The sequence below is a fragment of the Chiloscyllium plagiosum genome, unplaced genomic scaffold (assembly GCF_037043375.1).
Source record: "Chiloscyllium plagiosum isolate Xiang-an unplaced genomic scaffold, Cpla_swu_hap1 HiC_scaffold_24, whole genome shotgun sequence".
Classification (NCBI taxonomy): domain Eukaryota; kingdom Metazoa; phylum Chordata; class Chondrichthyes; order Orectolobiformes; family Hemiscylliidae; genus Chiloscyllium; species Chiloscyllium plagiosum.
In genome coordinates this window covers 48998314-49019620 of record NW_028270162.1, presented here as the reverse complement: position 1 = coordinate 49019620, position 21307 = coordinate 48998314, and the positions used below count along the sequence as shown (strand labels likewise).

General features: G+C 41.5%; 1 protein-coding gene across 2 annotated transcripts in view; it reads right to left on the bottom strand.

Moving 5' to 3' along the window:
* bicdl1 (BICD family like cargo adaptor 1) overlaps positions 1 to 21307 on the bottom strand; it is an 82065-nt gene that overhangs the window by 22430 nt on the left and 38328 nt on the right. For both annotated transcript variants that reach the window (XR_015761283.1, XM_043715979.2), the window contains exons 3-4: positions 11474 to 11590; positions 6618 to 6764 (exon numbers count right to left, since the gene is read on the bottom strand). Coding sequence is in view for 1 of the 2 variants with exons in the window: in XM_043715979.2 (XP_043571914.1) it covers positions 6618 to 6764; positions 11474 to 11590 (264 nt within the window). In the remaining variant the exon portion in view is untranslated. The remainder of the gene's footprint in view (positions 1 to 6617; positions 6765 to 11473; positions 11591 to 21307) is intronic.

Below are 21307 nucleotides of genomic sequence, written 5' to 3'. Positions count from 1 at the left end.
TACCATTACTCCATAGATATTAGTGAACAATTCTCCAGAAAACAGCCAGCCATTTTTTCTCAACTATTATACCAACTATTATTTATGTGTTCACAAGCAGTACAAACTAAACGACACGTAAAATTTAAAAACATAGGAACACCCAATAGTCCAATTTCCCATGCTGTTTTCATCTTTTTTCAGGACCTCTTCAACAATGTGGAAGACCTTCCCAATATTCTACTACTCACTAAAAGAATGACTATCCTTTTGATTTGTTTCATTTCTTGGACTGGCAGCTCATACAAACAAACATACAAACAAACAAAAAATACATACAAATTAAAGTGGCCATCAGTGCTTACACATATGAGGCTTGGGGTATTTGGATTCACTTGCACCACACTTCCAAGCTTAATGATCCAAATTTTTATTATTACATCAATTTTCACTAAATCCTTTCACCATCTTTAAATTATTAAATATACCGAGTCTGTTTATGGCTTCAATGTTTGATTGGGTGCCAGTGGCACTTGTTGGGCTAACATTGCATTTATCTTCCTTGGCTTTGCAACTGTTATCTCAAACAGAACATTAATCGTCAGGGTTTACTCACTTTGAAAGCAACTTTTATTTCTGATTTGCTTGAATTAATGAAACTCATTGCCTTGTAACATTTACTTTCTTACCATTAATGAGCAAATCCCATGTGTTATTTACAAAATTAATAGAACTACAAAATATTGAAAAGAACATTTACATTTTAAACAAGATATTACAAGATTTTTCTGGTTGAAATGGATTTTTATATTCAACTAAATTAGTATTTTATGATGATTGCATTCATTTAAAGTCTGCTTGGTTATTAAAATTATACTTGCATTTATATTTAATATTCTGTTTATGTCTTTTTAAACTATATACTCAACCCTTAAGATAAGCTGAGATTAATTTGGATTGTCTGATAATAGCAAAAAATCAAACTACAAAAGTCCTCAGGGATCAAGCTTAAATAATGCAATAAATCAAAGGATGGAGTCAAGGCAGGATAGCAAAGTGGCATTATGGGAAACGAAGGACAGAGAAAATCAACATAAAATACACCAACATTCAGGACCTGAGGTTATGAAGACAACAAAAGCACAAAACTAAAGATTCTGCATCCAACTGTGCATAGCAATCAAAGTTTTTTTTTTAAAAAAAGCCAGACTGAAGTTAATAAAGTGATCTGATAGTCATGACAGGAATGCGGCTACAGGATGACAAGGGCTGGGTCTGAAAATTGAAAGGTATCTGGCATTCAAGAAGAGGAAGAACCTCAGTAAAGGTGGAGGGTAGCACTATTAATCAAAGATGCCCTTTGTGCAATAACTAGATATGATCTTAGTTCAGAAGATCAAAGTGCAGAACTGATCTGACTGGAGGTATGGAATAATAGGGGAAAACTAGCCTTTCATCATAAGGTAACCACTTGTTCTAGATATTAACCTGATAAACTTTCTATGAACTACTTCCAACATGCTGATGTCCTTAAATAAGGAGACAAATATCATAATAGTACGCCAGATGTGGCCTCACCAATACCCAAATGAAGCATAACTTTATTCTTTCTGTATTTAATTCCTCTCGCAAGAAATTATAAGATTCAATTAGCTTTCTTTGCTTGTTGTACCTGCAAACTTATCTTTGGCATGGTTGTAGTTTATTTGGATTTTCAGAAGGCTTTTGACAAAGACCCACATAATAGATTATAATGTAAAATTAAAGTGCATGGGATTGGGATAGTGTATCGAGATGGATAGAAAACTGGTCAGCAGACAAGAAACAAAGTTGGAATAAATGGGCCTTTGTCCAAATGACAGACAGCAGTCAGTCAGATACTGCATGGGTCGGTGCACGGACCCCAGCTACTCAGAATATATGTTAATTATTTAGGTGAGGGAGCTAAATGTAATATCTCCAAATGTGTAGATGACAAAGCTGAGAGAGTGTGTGAGCTGTAATGAAGATGCTGAGATGTTGCACTGTGATTTGGACAGTCTAAGTCAGTGGGCAGGCAAGTACAGTGTAGATGCAATAAACTGTGGATAAATAGGAGGTCATCCACTTTGGTAGCAAAAACAGGAAGGCAAATTATCTGAAAGACTATACGTTGAGAAAGGAGAAAGTCCTTGCACTCCAGTCACTGAAGCAGGTGGTAAAGGCAGCAAATGATATGTTGGCATTTCTAGCAAGAGGATTTGAATACAGGAGCAAGGATGCCTTGTTGAAATTATACTGGGCCTTACTGAGACCATTCCTGGAATATTGGGTGCTGTCCAGATCTCCTTATCTGAGGAAGGGAGCTCTTGCTATAGGGAGTGCAGCAAAGGTTTCTAGACTGATTCCTAGGATGGTAGGAGTTATGCATAAAGAGGAGTTGAATCATTTCGGATTGTATTTGATTAGATTACTTAGTGTGAAAACAGGCCCTTCGGCCCAACAAGTCCACACGGACCCTCCGAAGAGCAACTCACCCAGACCCATTCCCCTACATTTACCCCTTCACCTAACACTACGGGCAATTTAGCATGGCCAATTCACCTAACCTGCACATTTTTGGACTCTGGGTGGAAACCAGAGCACCCGAAGGAAACCCACGCAGACACGGGGAGAATGTGCAAACTCCACACAGACGGTTGCCTGAGGCGGGAATTGAACTGTGGTGCCACCCCGTTTAAGGAATTGAATGGTCAGCCATGATCATAATGAATGGGGCAGCAGACTCAAAGGGCTGAATAGCCTTCTCATCCACTCCTATTTTCTATGTTTCTATGCTAGAGTTCAGACGAGGGATCTCACAGAAACCTCTAAAATTTTAACGGAACTAGACAGAATAGAGGCTGGATGGATGTTTCTAATGGTGGGGGAATCCAGAACCAGGAGTCATGGTTTAATAATACAGGGTATGCCGTTTAGGACTGACTGGAAGAAAAATTTCTTTACCTAGATAGTGGTGAGCCTGTAGAATTCTGCAAACAGTTGAGTGCAAAACACTATGATTTCAAGAAAGAATTGGAAAAAGGCTAAACGTTGAGGCTAAAGGGATTAAATTTATGGTGGAAATGCGGGCACAGTTTAAGGAGTTGAATGATCATCCATGATCATAATGAATGGGGCAGCAGGCTCAAAGGGCTGAATGACCTTCTCACCCACTCCTATTTTCTATGTTTCTATGCTTTAGAACACCCAGATCCCCCTGAATCTCAGAGCTCTGTAATCTCTCACCATTTTGATAATATGTTTTCATTTTTATTGTTCCTGCCGTGGACAATTTCACATTTTTCCCACTTTAAATTTCATCTACAAAGATCTTTGCACACTCATTTCGCCTGTCAATTACCCACTGTGGCATCCTTATACCCTCATCACAACTTACTTTCCTACCAACCTTGGTACATCTGATAGATTTAGCTTTAGTCTCTTCATCCAAGTCATTAGAGTGCAAATGTTGGGGCCCAGGACAAATTCCTCTGACACATGACTCATTACATCTTGTCAACTAGAAAATGACCCATTTAAATCGATTTCCTATTAGCCGGCCAATCTATCTATGCCAATTTATTACCCCCACACCACGAGCTTGCATTTGTTTTTGCAAAAAACCATTGATACAGCACTTTATTGAAGTCCTTTTGAAAATCTAAATACTGTACATCCATCATTTCCCTTTATCCACAGAAGATTACTTCCTCGAAGAACTCAAAAAGACTGGTTAAACATGATTTCTCTTTCACAAAACCATGCCTGATTACTTAGATTAGTTCAAAGTGCCCTGCTATGTCATCTTTAACTATATCTTCTAACATCTTCCCTATGTTGGATGTCAAGCTAACTGGCCTGTAGTTTCCTGCTTTCTGTCTCCTTTCCTTTTGAATCTAATGGGATTGTCCCTGAGTCAAGAAAGTTTCAAAAAAATCAAAAGTGTATGCATCAACTATCTCACAAGCTACTTACGTTATGGCCTAAGAACGGAGTCCAACAGGACCCAGACACCTATCAGCTCACAGCTCCAACAATTTCCTCAGTTCCTCTTCCCTGGTGATCAAACGTTTCTGGAGTTCCTCCCATTTCCTGATTTATCACTGCTTCTGAAATGTTACGCATATCCTCTAGAGTGAAGGCTGATGCAAAATATCTCCTCATGTCTCATCTCGACATTCTATTATAAATTCTCCGACTCACTTTTCGTAGGTCTTTCTAAACTTCACTTTAACACTTTTTAAAAATATATGTTTGAGAAGTTTTGTTTTATATTTCTAGTGAGCAGTAACGTGATGAAGGGTGCTTCAGAGATCAGAGACATTCATGATACCCAGCTTGTTGCATGGACAAGGCCACAATGGGATGAAGAGAGAGGATCTCTTCAGGACCACTTCTTAAATTTTTAATTTTTAAATGCTATTTACAACATTTGATTGAGAAAGAAACATGTAAACTAGGAAAGTACTTGCAAAAGTGAAAGAAGTTAGGAAGTCATGTTGAGGTTGTACAGGACATTGGTGAGGCCTCTTCTGTAGTAGTGGTCACCCTGTTATAGGAAGGATATTATTAAACTGGAGAGGGTTCAGAACAGATTTACAGGGTATGGAAGGTTTGAATTATAGAGAATAGCTGGTTATGCTGGGGCTTTTTTCATTGGCGTGTAGGAGATTGAGAGGTGATCTTACAGAAGTTTATAAAATCATGTAGGGCACAGATAAGGTGAATGATAGGTGCCTTTTCTCTAAGATGGGGTATTTAAAGAGTAGGGGGTATATTTTTAAGGTGAGAGGAGAGAGATCTGAAAAAAGACATGAGGGCCAAACCTTTTATACAGAGGGTGGTTTGCATGTGAGTCATAGAATCATTAAATCCCTACAGCATAGAAACAGGCTACTTGGCCCAAGAAGTCCACGCTAACCCTCCAAGGAGTATCCCACCCAGACCCATTCACGGTCCCTATTGCTTTACATTTCCCCGACTAATGTACCTAACCTACACATCCCTGGACACTATGGGTAATTTAGCATGGCCAATTCACCTAACCTGCACATCTTTGGATTGTGAGGGGATACAGGAGCACTTCTGATGAAGGGCTTAAGCTCGAAACGTCGATTCCCCTACTCCTCAGATGCTGCCTAACTGGCTGTGCTTTTCCAGCACCACACTCTTCGACTCGGATACAGGAGCACCCAGAGGAAACCAACGCAGACACGGGCAGAATGTGTAAACTCCACACAGACAATCACCCGAGGCTGGAATCGAACCTTTGTCCCTGACGCCGTGAGACAGCAGTGCCAACCACCGAACCCATGTGGAATGAACTTCCTCAGGAAGTGGTGGATGTGGACAGTTACAACATTTAAAAGACACTTGGATATGTACATGAATGGGAAAGGCTTGGAGGGATATGGACCAGGAGCAGGCAGGTGAGACTAGTTTAGTTTGGGGCAACCTTTGCCATGGACTGGTTGGACCGAAGAGTCTGTTTCTGTGCTGTATGAATCGAAGACTCTTTCAAGACTGTAGGGCATTGGGTTCCCTTCATGGTGCACAGGCTGTTTGAGATTCTAAGGCCAGAAATTGTTGGGAAACCAAGTGCAAGTGAAACTGTTTCTTTCCGAATTGTTGCATTTTGAATAGTTACTCTCAAGACAATGCTACCTCAGGATTTCTTTTCTCGCAGAAAATAACTGGTGGAAAATTGTATGTACTATATTGGTGAATACTACAAATAGAAAACAGCCAATTGGAAAAGTTAAACAATAAAAGAAAAGAGTAAGTGCTTAACCAATAAACAATAAAGCTACCAGGCAATCTGATGATTCACACAAAGAAGCTACCTCATTACTGTTCCATGTGTCTGTAAAACTCGAAAGGAGTCTGAGACTATTGTGAGCCTTTAGTACTATATGATCAATGCCAGTTGTGAAGCATATTGTTGAGGTAAACCTTCATTGGTCATTAAGGTTGCTCACGATGTGCTGGGTATTTTCAGACATATTTTCATTTCATATGCTTCCTCCAAATTCCCTTCCCCTGTCTGGTGTCAGCTTTGTTCCTTTCCAGGTCTGTCCTCACTCCTCCTGTCCCCAATGGCTAATATTCCCCCATCTTTGCAAAACCATGGCCAAAGTATCACATCAGAAAGCTTTTGAGCACTGAAAAGAATCTGCAAGATTTTCCCTGTTTTAATGCTAAAGGTAAACAGGACCTTACCAGAAATTCTCAGATTAAAAGTCATTTGTGATTCATCGATGATTCATTGGCTAACACTTCATGGATTCCTCTATTTTTATTCCCATATTTCTCACACTAAAGCAGGCATCAATTCTTATCTCCTGCTGATTCAGTTTCCTGCTCTAGTCTTACACTGGAAAATTCCATCCTTCTCCATAGCTATTTCTTGGGTTTTGTCATAACCATTATGAATCCACTAACTCACTCAGTGACTTTGGCTACTACTGCTGATAACTCTCATTTGAATGTAATAAATTCTATTCAAGGTATGGAGATTCACAGTACCTTCGCCGGGCAGGTTTCTAACCCCATTCCTCAACTGAGCATCCTATTTGAGTTAGCTCTCCTTCTCATACCCATACTCCGCTCCTTCTCACCTGTAAGTCCTTGTTATGGCTCTGTCGCTCTGCCATCATCACTCGGTCTTGAAGGTCCTCAATCGTGCTCTGCAATAGTTCATTCTCTTCAATCATTGCACTGATGCGTTGCTCCAGTTCGCGTTTTCGCTCTGTAAGTGCCTTTATCTGAGATATGGAGGTAAAAGTAGCTGTCAGAAAGGTGCACAGTACATACAGTGAAAGTAGTGAGGCAGGGAGTGGTTGAGGACAAAGAAGGCATGGGCCATGAAGGTGCAGTCAATAAAGACAGTAAAGCAGTAGGACTGAAAAGGTAGGAACAGAAAAACAACTCAACAGGGAAGAGGTTAGATCACGGTGAAAACAAGCCAAACAAGGAATGAAAAGTCATGGGGTTGAAAAAAATGTTTGACAGAGACATCCTCTGGGAAATCTAAACCCCCACTGGCTGTAACTGAAGCTCCCAAATCTCAATGTTACAGTCGGTTGTAATTGTAGTTCTCAAATGCTAACTGATCACAGTCAAAAGAAGCTTCAGTTGTACATGCAGTGGATGAGTTGGTTACTGTGTTTGTGTGTCCAGAGGGGCAGCCAGTCCCTGAATTCAGTGATGGGGGTCAAGGATTCGATTCGAGTAATGAAGAATGATTGACAGGGGGTTGAAGAATCAGGCAGAAAGTATTGGTACTTACTTCTAGAATCTGCTGCTCCACATCACCACACACAGACAAAGGAAAAGGGAAAAAAAAACATTAACAGTAATGAGCAGAAGCTTTTAGATTTAGGAACCATTTAAAAGGCATCTGGATGGGTATATGAATAGATAGGGTTTATAGGAATATGGGCCAAATACTGGCAAATAGGACTACATTAATGCAGGATATCTGGTCAGCATGCATGAGTTGGACTGAAAGGTCTGTTTCCATGCAGAACAGCTCTATGATTCCATGATGCTATGATTTATGTTTTAGATGTGGGAAGAAACATCATTATGTTTTTTGCCCCTAACAGAAGTATTTTGCTTTTCTAGCTTTTATTCTGATGTGTGATGTTATGGTGCTGCAGAGCCAGGGACTGCTCTCACTCAAGGAAGGTCCAGCACATTCTAAGCCACTTTATCAGAGAGGTTATTCCAGTGAAACTCTGAAACCCACACTCTCAGCCCATACACCAGAGATCTGACAATTGAGGATGTTGCCATAAAACTCCAACCAGACACAGAATACTGCACTCCCACATACATCCACATACCACAGGCACTTCTCTCAAACATACTCATGCTGGATGTTGCGGGGAGCATGTGCTGCCCACTCACTCAGAGTGGGCCTCAGAATAGTCAGTCATACTCCACACACCAAAAGGGAGTTCAAGTATCCTCCTGGTGTCGTATGCCACACAGAGTTAAACAACACACTCTCATATTGCTCCAGTCTAGATCAAAAACAACATTTTGCCCTATCAGGTGAGTATGCAGTACAAACCTACCTGGTCTGTAAAGTTTCATTACTCACTGATTCAGACATTTAGGTTGGTGAATAGCCTTTTATTTCAAGAAATCAAGCAATTGGCATCACTGGCAATGTCAACATTTATTAGCCATCTCCAACAGCCCTTGAGAAAGTAATGCAGAGTCACCCTCCTGAATCCTGCAATTCTTTTGTATTGAAGGCAATGATCAGAGTGCAACAGCTCAGTCAGGGAAGGTGCTGATCACACATCCACAGTGAAGAAAACAGCAATATATTTCTAGATTAGATGATATGCAGCTTGGAGGGGAGCCTGGAGGTGGCTCCCACATTCCTGCTGTTTGTTTTTGCTCGAGGTAGTAGACAACATGGTTTTGAAAACTGCTATTCAACCACCTTGATGGGTTGCTGCAGAGCACCTTGTGGGTGCTGCTCATGGCTGCTAAATGGAGTGATTATTTCAAATGATTCAAGGAGTACAATCAATTGGGCTGCACTGGTCTACATAGTGTATCGGAGTTGCCAGTAAGCTTGTGCCAAGTAGATGGTAGACTGCCACTGGGTAGTCAGGTGAGTTGCTGTAAAATTCTCAGCCTCTGACCCATTCTTGCTGCCAGTCGTTTATATGGCTGATCTAGTTAAGTTCTAGTCAATGGCAAACCCCAGGATGTTGATTGTGACAGACCTGGCAATAGCAAGTCAATGAATGGCAAGAAGTCTCAGTCTCTCTCTCTCTCAGTCTCTAATTGTTTTAGGCAGTGAGCATTTCCAATGACGCTGCAAAGTGCTATCAATAAGATCCTACCTGTATTGAGTTTGCTGATCTCACACTGTACAGAGGTGGTCCAACTGATCTGAATTCCCTGCATGAGATACGGTTAAAAACTTCACCACACCTGATCACTACCCAGGTATTCCTATTAGAAGTACATATGCATTAACTTTGGATGAGAATAACGGGCCTGGCTGTGATTTTTCAACGTGATATTGAATAATTTGATTCTGTGCAAAGAATGGCCCGCCTAAACCAGTGACCCTACATACACAATGGAGTAAAAGTGGTTAATGGGGCACCTTCAATGAAGTATCTCCACATTAAATGGAATCACTCAGGTTCATACCCAGTCCACCCATCACATACAGATTGCCTTGCACAATTACACCACTTCCTGCGTGGACAGAAATCTTATTAACATAGATTCCCTACAGTGTGGAAACAGATCATTCAGCACATTGAGTCCACATTGAAGAGCATCCCATCCAGACCCATCCCCTAACTGTGTATTTCCCATGGCTAATCCACTTAATCTGCACATCTTTGGATAATGGGAGGATACCAGAGCAAACCCACGCAGACAAAGGGAGAGAATGTGCAAACTCAGAGATACTTGCCCCAGGATGGAATTGAACCTGGATCCCTGGCGCAGTGAGGCAGCAGTGCTGACCACTGAGCCATCATGCCACCCTGATATGTCAGAGGCACACTAAAAATGTCAGGTACTGTGATGGGAGCAGAATGCCAACATCCCTCAAACAGAGTAATAATTGTATAAATTATGAAAATGGAGAGATAAACATAATCTGAAATGACATGTTGGAGAACTGCATTTATACACAAATAAAACAAAATCTGAAACTACCTAGATGCTAATATTGCAAGGAAAGAGTCAATGATTATTACGTTGCTGTTGACTGATCAGAAATAAGTCTGCTTTCTTTACCTAATCTATCAATAGTGTTGAAATGCTAATACATGCACACTTCCTGGACTTTTATCAGATACTCCAAATGCTTATTTCCAGAAGGAATTTCATGCAGCACCAAATCATCAGTCTTTCGAAGAAAATAAAGGTTCATAATGTAGAAGCTAACACGTTAGGGTGGATAGAAGATTGCTTGGCTAACAGGAAACACAGGGTACATAACTGGGTCTTTGTCTGATTGGTAGGATGTGATCATGGAGTCCTAGAGGGGTCTGTATTGGGACCTCAGTTTTGTACAATTTACAACAATGACTGGGATAAGAAGAGAGAACTGTAGCTAAATTTGCAGGCCAACAAAGCTTGTTAAAAGTACACTCAGTAGAAGACTTAAGGAATTTGCAGATGGATATAGATAGGCTGTTTAAGTGGGCAAAAATCTGGAATGTGGAGTAGTATGTGGGAAAATGAAATGTTGGTCACTTAACAGAAGGATAAAATAGCAGAGCATTTCTGAAATAGGGAACGTCTGCGAAAATCCAAGGTGTAAAGGGACTTATTGCTGTGGTTATAAAAAGTGTTTATGAAGTTACAGAATGCGAGCAGGAGGCTAATGGGACGCTACCCTTTGACAGGAGAGTAACTGAATATAAAATAAAGAACGTTATGCTTCAGTTATATAGGGTGAGACCACATGATGAAAACCTTTTACAGTTTTGGTCTCTTTCTTTAAGAAAGGCTATAAATAGAGGAGGTTTATTGCATGGATAACTAGAATGAATGGCCTGTATTATGAGGGTGATTAGGACAGCTTGGGCTTATTTCACTGGAGCTTAGAAGAGTGGAGGATAATTCATTGGCGATTGTAAAATCCTGAATAGCCTTGACAAAGCGTATGTGGAAAGCATGTTGCCTCCTATCAGTGAGTCCAGAACTAGGGAGCAGAGTTTTAATACTGGGCTGGCCCTTTAGGATAAAGATGAGAAAAATAGTTTTTTTGAGGCCTGTGTGACTTTGAACCTCTTGTGCCTCAGAAGGTAATGGAAATGAAGTCACTGATTTTTTTTTTTAAGATGATGGTGGGAAGGTTCTGGTTAGGCAGGGGAATCAAGGGTTATGAGGGCAGATGGGAACATGAAACAGACCAGCCATGATCTTATTGAATGGTATAGTAGACTTGTGGGGCTAAACAGTTTACTTTTGACCTATTTTATAATGTTCGGATGCTCTCAAGGCCAGGTGTTCAAAGCAAATGACTCCAAACTCAACAAGGACATTTTAACCTACAAGGACGTAGAACAATTGATTTTTTTTTTTTAAACAGAAACCTTTGATTTTCATGGGAAGCTTGTGCGACTCCAGGAGCATTAGAGAGGCGAGCTTGCCCTGCTCCTTGAATTCCTTATGATCCTTTCCAAGCAAGGTGACCAATAAAAAAGGCTCTGTGTTTCATTACTTCAATTTATGCCTATACACTTTGGGACATTATGAGAATTGTATTCTGTCAACTTTTCTTTGCACTGTCAGCTAAAATTAAAGCAGCATAACTGAACTTCAATGTTTGAGGCAACCCAAGAAATCCTTATCAAGGAGCTTGGTCATTTGGCTTCAGCCATAGTATCATCATTGTCGGTCTAGCGAGACAGGGCCTTGAATACACACATATACCTCAACAAGGAACAGGAATCAGCACACTCCAAGCAGATCTCACCTCAGCCTGTAAGCTCTCCAATCGTGCAACGTGTTGGTTTGTTGAGGTGCTCTTCTCCTGGAACTCATCACGGAGATTGTGAACTTGCATTGAGAGCTGCTGCTCTATCTCCGCTGCCTAGGCAAAAATAAAAAGGGAGATATGGGACAAAATTGCAGATTACAGATGACTAGTCAAAGACTGGCACAGTACCCGTTTGCACTAGGAGAGTTTCACGAGCGCAGAGTTAACATTTGGCTTCAGTTAGAAGATTCTGTGAACTCTGCTTATTTAAGATTAGAGGAAGCACCACTGCTTGAAGAGAGCTTTTGGTTTTCACCTTGGCAAGGTTTACAGAAGTCTTGGCTGAAACTGGATTGTAAAATAGTTACACCTGAAAGAAGACAGTGCAGAATTGTTTAGAAATTGGTTACTTCAGTATAAACAGTTTAGAAAAAGTTACAAACGAGAAGTGTTTGATTAAAACCTTGAAGGGGGGTTGAAGCTGAGAAAGCCTAATCGCACTTAGGCAGAAAGACTCAATGCGGGTAACATTGTTGATGTGGTATACACGAACTTCCAGATGATGTTTGATACAGTACCACACAACAGACCTGTGAGGAAGTTTCCAGTCAAAAAGTATGGTGCTGGAAAAGCACAGCTGGTCAGGCAGCATTCGAGAAGCAGGTGAGTAGACGTTTCAAGCACAAGCTCTTCATCAAGAATGATGCTTGAAACGTTGATTCTCCTGCTCCTTGGATGTTGCCTGACCGGCTGTGCTTTTCCAGCGCCACACTTTTTGACTCTGATCTCCAGCATCTGCAGTCCTCACTATCTCCTGCGAGGAAGTTATTGATCGAGGACTAAAAGGACTAGTAGCAACTTGGATACAAAATCAGCAGAGTGGTAGGAAACAGAATAGTGGATAATGGATATTTTTCAGGCTGGCAGGAAGGTTTGTAGTGGAGTTCCCAGAGATTGGTATTGAGACCCATCCTTTTTCCGATACATATTAATAATCTGGATTTTGGCATGCAGGGGACAATTCCGAAGTTTTCAGATGGCACAAAACGTGAAAGAATTGTAAACTGAGGAAAGGCAATGTAGAACTTCAAAAGGATACTGACAAGTTGGTGGAACATGTGGATAGGAGGCAAATGGGTTTCAATGCATATAAGTGTGGGGTGATGCATTTTGGTCAAAAGAAAGACAACATAAAATAGAGGGCATAATTCTAAAGTGTCCTGGGTATATATGTGCACAAATTATTGAAGGTGGCATTTCAGGTTAAGAGAGTATCCTCAGTTTTATTAACATGTACATAGATTACAAGAAAAAGGTGGTGATATTGAACTTGTATAGAACATTTGTTCGACCTCAGCTGGACTACTGCATGCAGTTCTGGGCACCACATTATAGGAAGGACATGAACACATTGGGAGAAGACAAGAGGAGGAAATTCAGGTATGAGGTTATGTGGAAGAAGTTGGGATGGTTCGGTTTGGAGGGAAGGTTAAAAGGACATCTTTTTATGCTTTCAAAATCATGAAGAGGCTGGATATAGTGGTAAGGGGAAAGCTATTCCCATGCATAAATGAATAAAGACAAGATGGGATAGATTTAAAGTGATGTGCAAAAGATGCAAGAATGATGTGAAAAACAACTTTTCCATACAGCAGCTAGTTAGGGAATAGAAAGCACTACCTGGGAATGTGGCGGGGGCAGGGTCAATTGAAGTATTCAATAGGCTGTTTGGACAGAAATAATGTGTTAAATGTATAGGGTAAAAAGCAGGAGATTGGCAGTGGGTAATGATGCTCATTTGAAGAGTCAGTGCAGATACAATGGGCCAAATGGCCTCCTTCTGTTTTGTAATAAATGTAGTCCTGTATAAAGATTCAAGGAAAAGATAATCAAGTTCCATGGAATTGCAGATACAATTGACTCAAGCCCTATGTGTGATAGGGAAGAGGCTTCTCTCTGGTATTTGAGGACTATAATGGAGTGCTTTTGGGATTAATGGGATATTAGTTTACCGTGCCTTTCAACACCTTTAACCTTGTATGATATTTAAATAGTTTGGTTATTCTATTTTATGTTTCTTACATAATCAACTTCTGTTTTATTGTTAAAGCCAAATCTGCAGCACTTGTGTGTTTGTATTTCAGTGAAAAACCACCTCAAAAAGCCAAAACAAAAATAAACAAACAAAGCAGGATCTATCAAACTGGAATCTGACTTGTCGATAATAAAATCAGTTGGGATCATGACAAAAAATAATGCTGCACATTGTGTGGCCTAACAATGTCAACCATCGATGGCCAACTTCAGTCCCAAAACCTTTGACCATGGGGCCATAGTATCTAGCCGCCACTCCCACCATCATCAGGACAGGATTATTATGGAACCCTTCCTATTCATTTGACATGATCAGCCACAGCAACATACAAGTGACTAGACACCATCAAGCAGTTAGCAGTTTACTTGATGTCACTTCTGTTACTGTAACACTCATACTCCTACAAACACCTGCATTAAGCAGCTGGTGGTAAGTATTTCAGGATGACTGGAAACTGCCCTGTGTAAGTTCACCGTGAAAGCGAATCTGATGTACAGCCATCAGAAAACTCAGAGGGGGCACTGTAGCTACTAGAAGGCATTGCCTAGATCAGACATCAGATATTTAAGGCTCCCTTTCTGCTTTAATTTTGCTGCAGACAGACTGGCACTATATTTAATATTCCAGTCCTCCGGATAATGGCGTGGGAATAGACCAGTAAACAAGATTGAAGTGAAACTAACACAACAAACTGTGAAAAAAAACTCTCTCTGTGAAAGGTTGCTATCTTAAACAAAGTGATGCTGCTCATTAGTGATCCAGGAAGGGAGGAATCAGATTGATGGCAGTGACAAGTCACTATCGTCAGAAACCTCACTGGAACAGCTATGACAGCACTGTGGCTATATTTCCTGCAGGCCAGTGATTGCAAAAACAATGATTTCAAAAGGAAATTGAATAAGTGCATGAAAGAAATAAACCCGTCGTGGACTGATCTGGGAGTGATACTGACTGGATTGTTCTACTGGCATTCGCCATTCACTCAACAGAACAAACAGCTTCCTTGAGTACCACATTATTATTTATGACCCCTAAGTGCTGAGAGCTTGTAAAATCTATTTTGGTCTTTACTTGTTTCTATTCTGGGGTTTTCTTACTTTCTTCCAGTGATTGGTCCATTTATCCCTGGAAAGGTGAATGGAAGCACTGAATTTTTAGCAGTTCTTTTGTTTAACACGGATATTTGATATGTGTTCAAGGTAAAGAGAGAGATAAAGGGACTGGTACAGTTCCATAACATTATCTGGGCTCTTGACAATCATGGGCTGTCAATTCTAATCAGGCCAAGTCAACGTTCCATTTTAAAGATAACATTTAGGATTAATGGGAGCAGTGGTGAAGGGTATTCCAAGAAGTGTGTGTAATTAAGAGAGAGAAACTCAATGATCAGGTACTGGGGGAATTTCCAGTGAACATGCTGCAGGAATAGATCATTTCTGTGCAATCTCTCCTCCTGCAACCACATGGAACTGAGTGATTACATTGGGAAACAAGGTTTTCTCTCCCAAAAATCCCCACCATTATTCCACTCAGCAAGGCGGCAAATTCCAACAGGAAAATTCACCCAAGAGACTTTGCAACTGGATAAACATGGAGGCAAAGGAGATGCAATATTAAGCAGATGATGGAAGTGCTAAAAAACTGAAAACATGAATAATTGATTCCACAAGGTACTCATCCAAAGGGAAAGGCAGTGCCTTAGTGGTAATGCTACTGGACTAGAAATCCAGAGGCCCAGGAAAATGCTTGGTGGTCCTGAGTTCAAGTCCCACCCAGGCAGCTAGAGAAATTTAACTTCAGTAAATTTGGAATTGAAAAGAAGGCTAGTCTTGGTGTTAATGATGATGCCGATTGTAGTAATATCACTGGGAAAAGTAAATCTGACAACCCTACCTGGTCTGGTCTCCATGTGATTCCAGACACACAACAATGGAACAGACTTTCAAATGCCCTTTGAAATGGCCTGACAAATTGCATCAAACCACGATAAAATCTAAAAGATTAGATACTGGGCGGAGCACCAGGTATTGACAATATCAAGTCCAGCCTTGTTGATCCTGCAAAGTTCTTCCCATTAACATCTGGAGGCCAGTGCCAAAACATCAGTGCTGTCCCACAAAGTGGTCAAGCAACAACCTGACGCTGTCATACTCACTGAACATAGCATACAGTCCGAGATACCACAATCCCTGTGCCACTGGCAAGACAGATTCAGCAGCTGAGGCATACTGTTGAGGTGTTCCTCTGGGGTCCACGGCATCAGTGAAACATGGAGCAGAAACTCTCCAGTCTTTTTCTTAATCCCCAAGTCCAAAATGCATAATTGCTAGACTGGGTCTGTGACAGGTGGTGAGGGAACTAACAAAAGAGAATAATCAACCTGATGGTGCCCTCATGAATCTATCTATCCCAGATGCATTATGAGAAGTGTTCACCGCACAGTCCTTGTGGAGATGCTGAAGTCCTTCTATCATGTTGTGTGGCTCCATCCCATGCTACATTGCTCAAACTTCAAACAGATTTTGCAACTCAAATCTACTACGACACTGGTCCCTCAAAATCCACAAGCCATTAAGGGCATCTAGTGAGCTAAATCATGTCTTGTTGAAAATAAAAGGCAAGACTGTATTTTTAAAAAAGTTACCTTTGATACTTTCATGTCCCAAAAAAACTTTCACATGCAATAGATTACTTTGATGTTCAATTACTGTTGTTACGCTAACAAATTCAGCAACAGGACAAGATGGGTCTTGCGTTAGCATCAGATCTAAAAATGACACCTCCACCAATCCAGCTCTGCAGGGAAGTGCCAGCTAGGCACTGTGTTTGAACACAAGAATGAGAATTGAACCCATGATCTCCTGACTCAGAACAGAAAATGCAATTAGCTGAATCAAGGTGACATTTGAAATTTAGCCCTTAACCAGACACAAATTAGGTTATATGTTTATGAGCTGAAAACTACAAAAAAAAAAGGTTCCCAGACATGTTGACGTTTCAAGGTTAAAATCTCTTTAAATATGGCCTGGAAAAAAAAGCAAAGCTGAATGGCAACATTTCTTTTTCTTCCTATCCAGATACTAAACACACGGAAAATTAATAAAGATTAAAATACTTGCACAACCTCAATGCATTCTGTCCCTTCACTTAAATCACACCGTACTAACAGCTCAATGAATCGCATTATACAATGTAAATCCATAATAATTATGTCTCAACATCCTTTGAATTTATTAATAGTGCCGGGTTCCCATGGCTACTAAAAGTGGTAAACCTTTATCTGAACTCTCATTTTGCTACTTAAAATTTGGAGTTTTCTTATTTTCAAGCAACAACCAACATACATGTTATAATGAACTATCAAGGCCTGTGTAAGAAGGGCTTATGCCCGAAACATCGATTCTCCTGCTCCTTGGATGCTGCCTGACTTGCTGCGCTTTTCCAGCAACACATTTTTCAGCTTTGATCTCCAGCATCTGCAGTCCTCACTTTTTACCTGTGTATATATTAAGACTATTATGTATGTGGCATGTTCTGACACTACAACTCAGTGTGTGGTGAGCACAAAACCCATTCTTTCTCCCACATCCTCCCCCTCACAACAGTGAGGGGAACCAAATGGACAACCTGCAACATTATCCTGGGTAATCACCTCAGCACAGTTACAGTTTATATCCTGTACGTTCATAGAAAATCTCATGCTGGATTTCAGAGTTCCGACATTACGTGCAATATTATGTAACAACCAACTTGCAGATCAATGACTCATTGAATACACCTGCAAATGCAGACAAATCGGAAATAGGGAATGAACAGAGCCTATTGTAAAAGACAAAAAAATCAATAGAAATGTACAAGGCGTTGAAAGTCAGTCCAGTGAATTGTGGTTATTTAGAATCAGAGATGCACAGTACAGAAACAGGCCCTTCGGTCCAACTAGTCCATGCCGATCAGATATCCTAACCTAATCCTGTCCCATTTGCCAGCACTTGGCCCATGTCCCTCCAAACCCTTCCTACTTTTATACCCATCCAGATGCCTTTTAAATGTTGCAATTGTACCATTCTCCACCACTTCCTCTGGCAGCTCATTCCACACATGCACCACCCTCTGCATGAAAAAGTTGCCCCTTAGGTCCCTTTTATATCTTTCCCCTCGCACCCTAAACCTATGCCCTCTAGGGTGACTCCCCCACCCCAGGGAAAAGACTTTGTCCGTTATCCTATGCCCCTCATGATTTTATAAACCATTGTAGGTCATCCCTCAGCCTCTGACACTCCAGGGAAAAACAGCCCTAGCCTATTCAACCTCTCCCTATAGTTTCAACTCTGGCAACATTGTTATAAATCTTTTCTGAACCCTTTCAAGTTTTACAACATCCTTCCAATAAGAGGGAGACCTTTGACTAAATCTGCATTACCTCCATGCATGGTTAACTAAGAATTTCCAGACAGACATAGTTTAGCTGACAGACCAACCTCATTGTCAGTATAGTGATCTGAGCAATGAAAAAGATTATAATGTTTCTCCTCGTAGCACAACAGGTTTGTCTGATGATGTTTCTTGTAACTTCATGAACTGTTCTATATTCTTCCTTTATTTTTATCCTTTGCTGAGGTATAGCGACATATGAAGTACTACTGTCTGACACCTTCCCCGGATGGCCAGGCCTCACATGTGAACATGGAATATCCAGAAGCTGCCTTGACCTAGTCTTCCCTAGCCCAGAGATACTGAGGTGGGTTATTAGCATCTGTGCTTTTGTCCCTGCTGACATCAGTATCACAGCAAGCTGGATGAATCCTGTGAACCACAGAGCTGTGTGCTTTCCAACATTCTTCGTACCATTCATATCTAGCTATTAGTTTGCAGTGTTTCAAGATGCAGCTCATCATGCTGCATGATTAATGAGATGTTTTGTGACTTGACAGCTAAGGATCACCATTTTATAAAGAATAACACAGCATATGGTGGAGGCTGGTACAATTTAAGAGGCATTTGGATGGGTATATGAATAGGAAGGGTTTGGAGGAATATGGGCCGGGTGCTGGCAGGTGGAACTAGATTAGATTGGCATATCTGGTCGGCATGGACAGGTTGGACCAAAGGGTCTGTTTCCATGCTGTACATCTCTATGACTCTATAACAAACTCTAACAACAAAAGGAGCACAACTCTGCTATAGAGGGGAAATTCACTTTCTTTGTGGGACGTGGGCATCGCTGTCTGGACCAGTATTTATTGACCATCTCTAGTTATTCGAAAGGTGGTGATGGTGAGCTGCCTTCCTGAACTACTACAGTCACCTGCTGTGGGTTGACCCACAATGCCTTTAGGCAGGGATTTCCAGGATTTTGACCCAGACACAGTGAAGGAACAGCGATATATTTCCAAGTGAGGATGATGAATGGCTTGGAGTGGACCTTGAAGGTTCCCATTTGTCTGCTGTCCTTGTCCTTCTAAATGGAAGTTGTCATGGGTTTGGAAGGTGCTGTCTGAGGATCTTTGGTGAACTTTTGCAGTGCACCTTGCAGATAATACTCACTGCTGCTGCTGAGCGTCAGCAGAAGGAGCGGATGCTTGTGCATGTGGTGCCAGTCAAGCGGGCTGCTTTGTCCTGGATGGTGTCAAGTTTCTAGAGTGTTGTTGGAGCTACACCCAGTCAGGCAAGTGCGGAGTGTTCCATTGCATTCTTGACTTGTGCCTTGTAGATAATGGACAGACTTTGGGGAGGAAGAGATGAGTTACTCACCACAGTATTCCTAGCTTCTGGCATACGTTTGGAACCACTGTGTTTATGTGGAGAGTCTAATTATGCTTCTAGTCAATGGTACCCCCCAGGATCCCAGGATGTTGATAGTGGGGTATTCAGTAGTGACAACACCATTGAAGGGTCAGTGGTTAGGCTGTCTCTTATTAGTGGCCTGGCACTTGCATGGCGTGAATGTTAATTGGCACTTGTCAGCCCAATCTTGGATATTGTCCAGATCTTGTTGCATTTGAACATGGACTGCTTCAGTATCTGATGAGTCGTGAATGGTGCTGAGCATTGTACAATCGTTAGCAAAGGTCACTTCTAACCTTATAATGGAGGGAGGGTCATTGATGAAGTAGCTGAAGATGGTTGGGTCGAGGACACTACCCCGAGGAACTCCTGGAGCTGAGATAACTGACCTCCAACAACCACAAACACCTTCCTATGTGCCAGGCATGACTCTAACTAGTGGAGAGTTTGTCCCGATGATTCCTGTTTTGCTGGGGCTCCTTGATGCCACACTCAGTTATATGCAGCCTTGATGTCAAGGGCTGTCACCCTTACCTCACCTCTGAAGTTCAACTCTTTTGTCCATGTCTAAACCAAGGCTGTAATGAGGTCAGGAGCTGAGTGGCCCTGATGGATCCCAATTTGGGTGTCATTGAGCAGGTAATTGTCAATCAGGTGTTGCTTGATAACACTGTTGATGACACCTTCCATCACTTTACTGATGATTGAGAGGAGATCAATGGGGCAGTAATTGGCTGGACTGGATTTGTCCTGCTTTTTCTGTACTGGATTTACTTGGACAATTTTCCACAATGTCAGGTAGATGCCAGTGTTGTAACTATATCAGAACAGCATGTTCTGAAGCACAAGTGTCCAAGATTATTGCCAGAATGTTGCCAGGGCCCATAGCCTTTGTAGTATCCAGTGCCTCTAGCCATTTCTTGACATCACATGGAGTGAATCGATTGGCTGAAGACTGGCATCTGTAATGCTGGGGATCACTGGAGGAAGCCAAAATGGATCATCCAGTCAGCACCATGGCTGAAGACTGCTGCAAATGCTTCAGCCTTAGATTTTGGACTAATGTGCTGGACTCTTCCACCATTGAGAATGGGGATATTTGTACAGCCTCCTCCTCCAGTGATTTGTTTACCACCATTCACAACTGTACATGGCAGGACTGAAAGCTTAGAGTTGATCTGTTGGTTGTGGGATTGCTTAGCTCTGCCCATCACTTGCTGCGTACAGTCATTCTGCTATCACAGGGTAGTTCCATTCTCATGCAACCCTGTGTTATAAAAAAATTGCATCAGAGCAACATCATTTAAACTAATGGGGCCAGAATCGCGTTATAACCAATACACACTTTAAAAGTTTGCTCTATAGAAACAGTGTCCCCAATTAGTCAATTGTGTTGGAATGAAATCACATTAACGAAATGCGCATAATAGCAAAACGAACTGTATGCTGTTTGGCACGCAGGTAGTCCTCTTTATTGCTTCACCAGGTTGGCACCTCATTTTTCAGGTATGCTTACTGTTGCTCCTGGCATGCCTTCATGCACTCTCCATTGAAGCAGAGTTGATCCCCTGGTTTGATGGTGATAGTTGAGTGGGGGATATGCTAGGCCATGAAGTTGCATGTTGTGCTGGAGTACAATTTTGCTGCTGTTGATGGCCCAGAGTGCCTCACGGATGCCCAGTCCTGAGTTGCTAGATCGGTTTGAAGTCTGTCCCATTGAGCACAGTGATACTGCCACACAATATGATGGAGGGTATTTGCAATGTGAAGGCGAGATGACTTCTCCACAAGGATTACATGCTGGTCACTCCTACCTATGCTATCGTGGACAACTGCATCGGCAGTCAGGAGATGGTAAGGATGAGGTCAAGTATGTTTTGCATTCTTGTTCATTACCTGCTGCAAACCCAGTCTGACAGCAATGTCCTTTAGGACCCATCTAGTCTGATCAG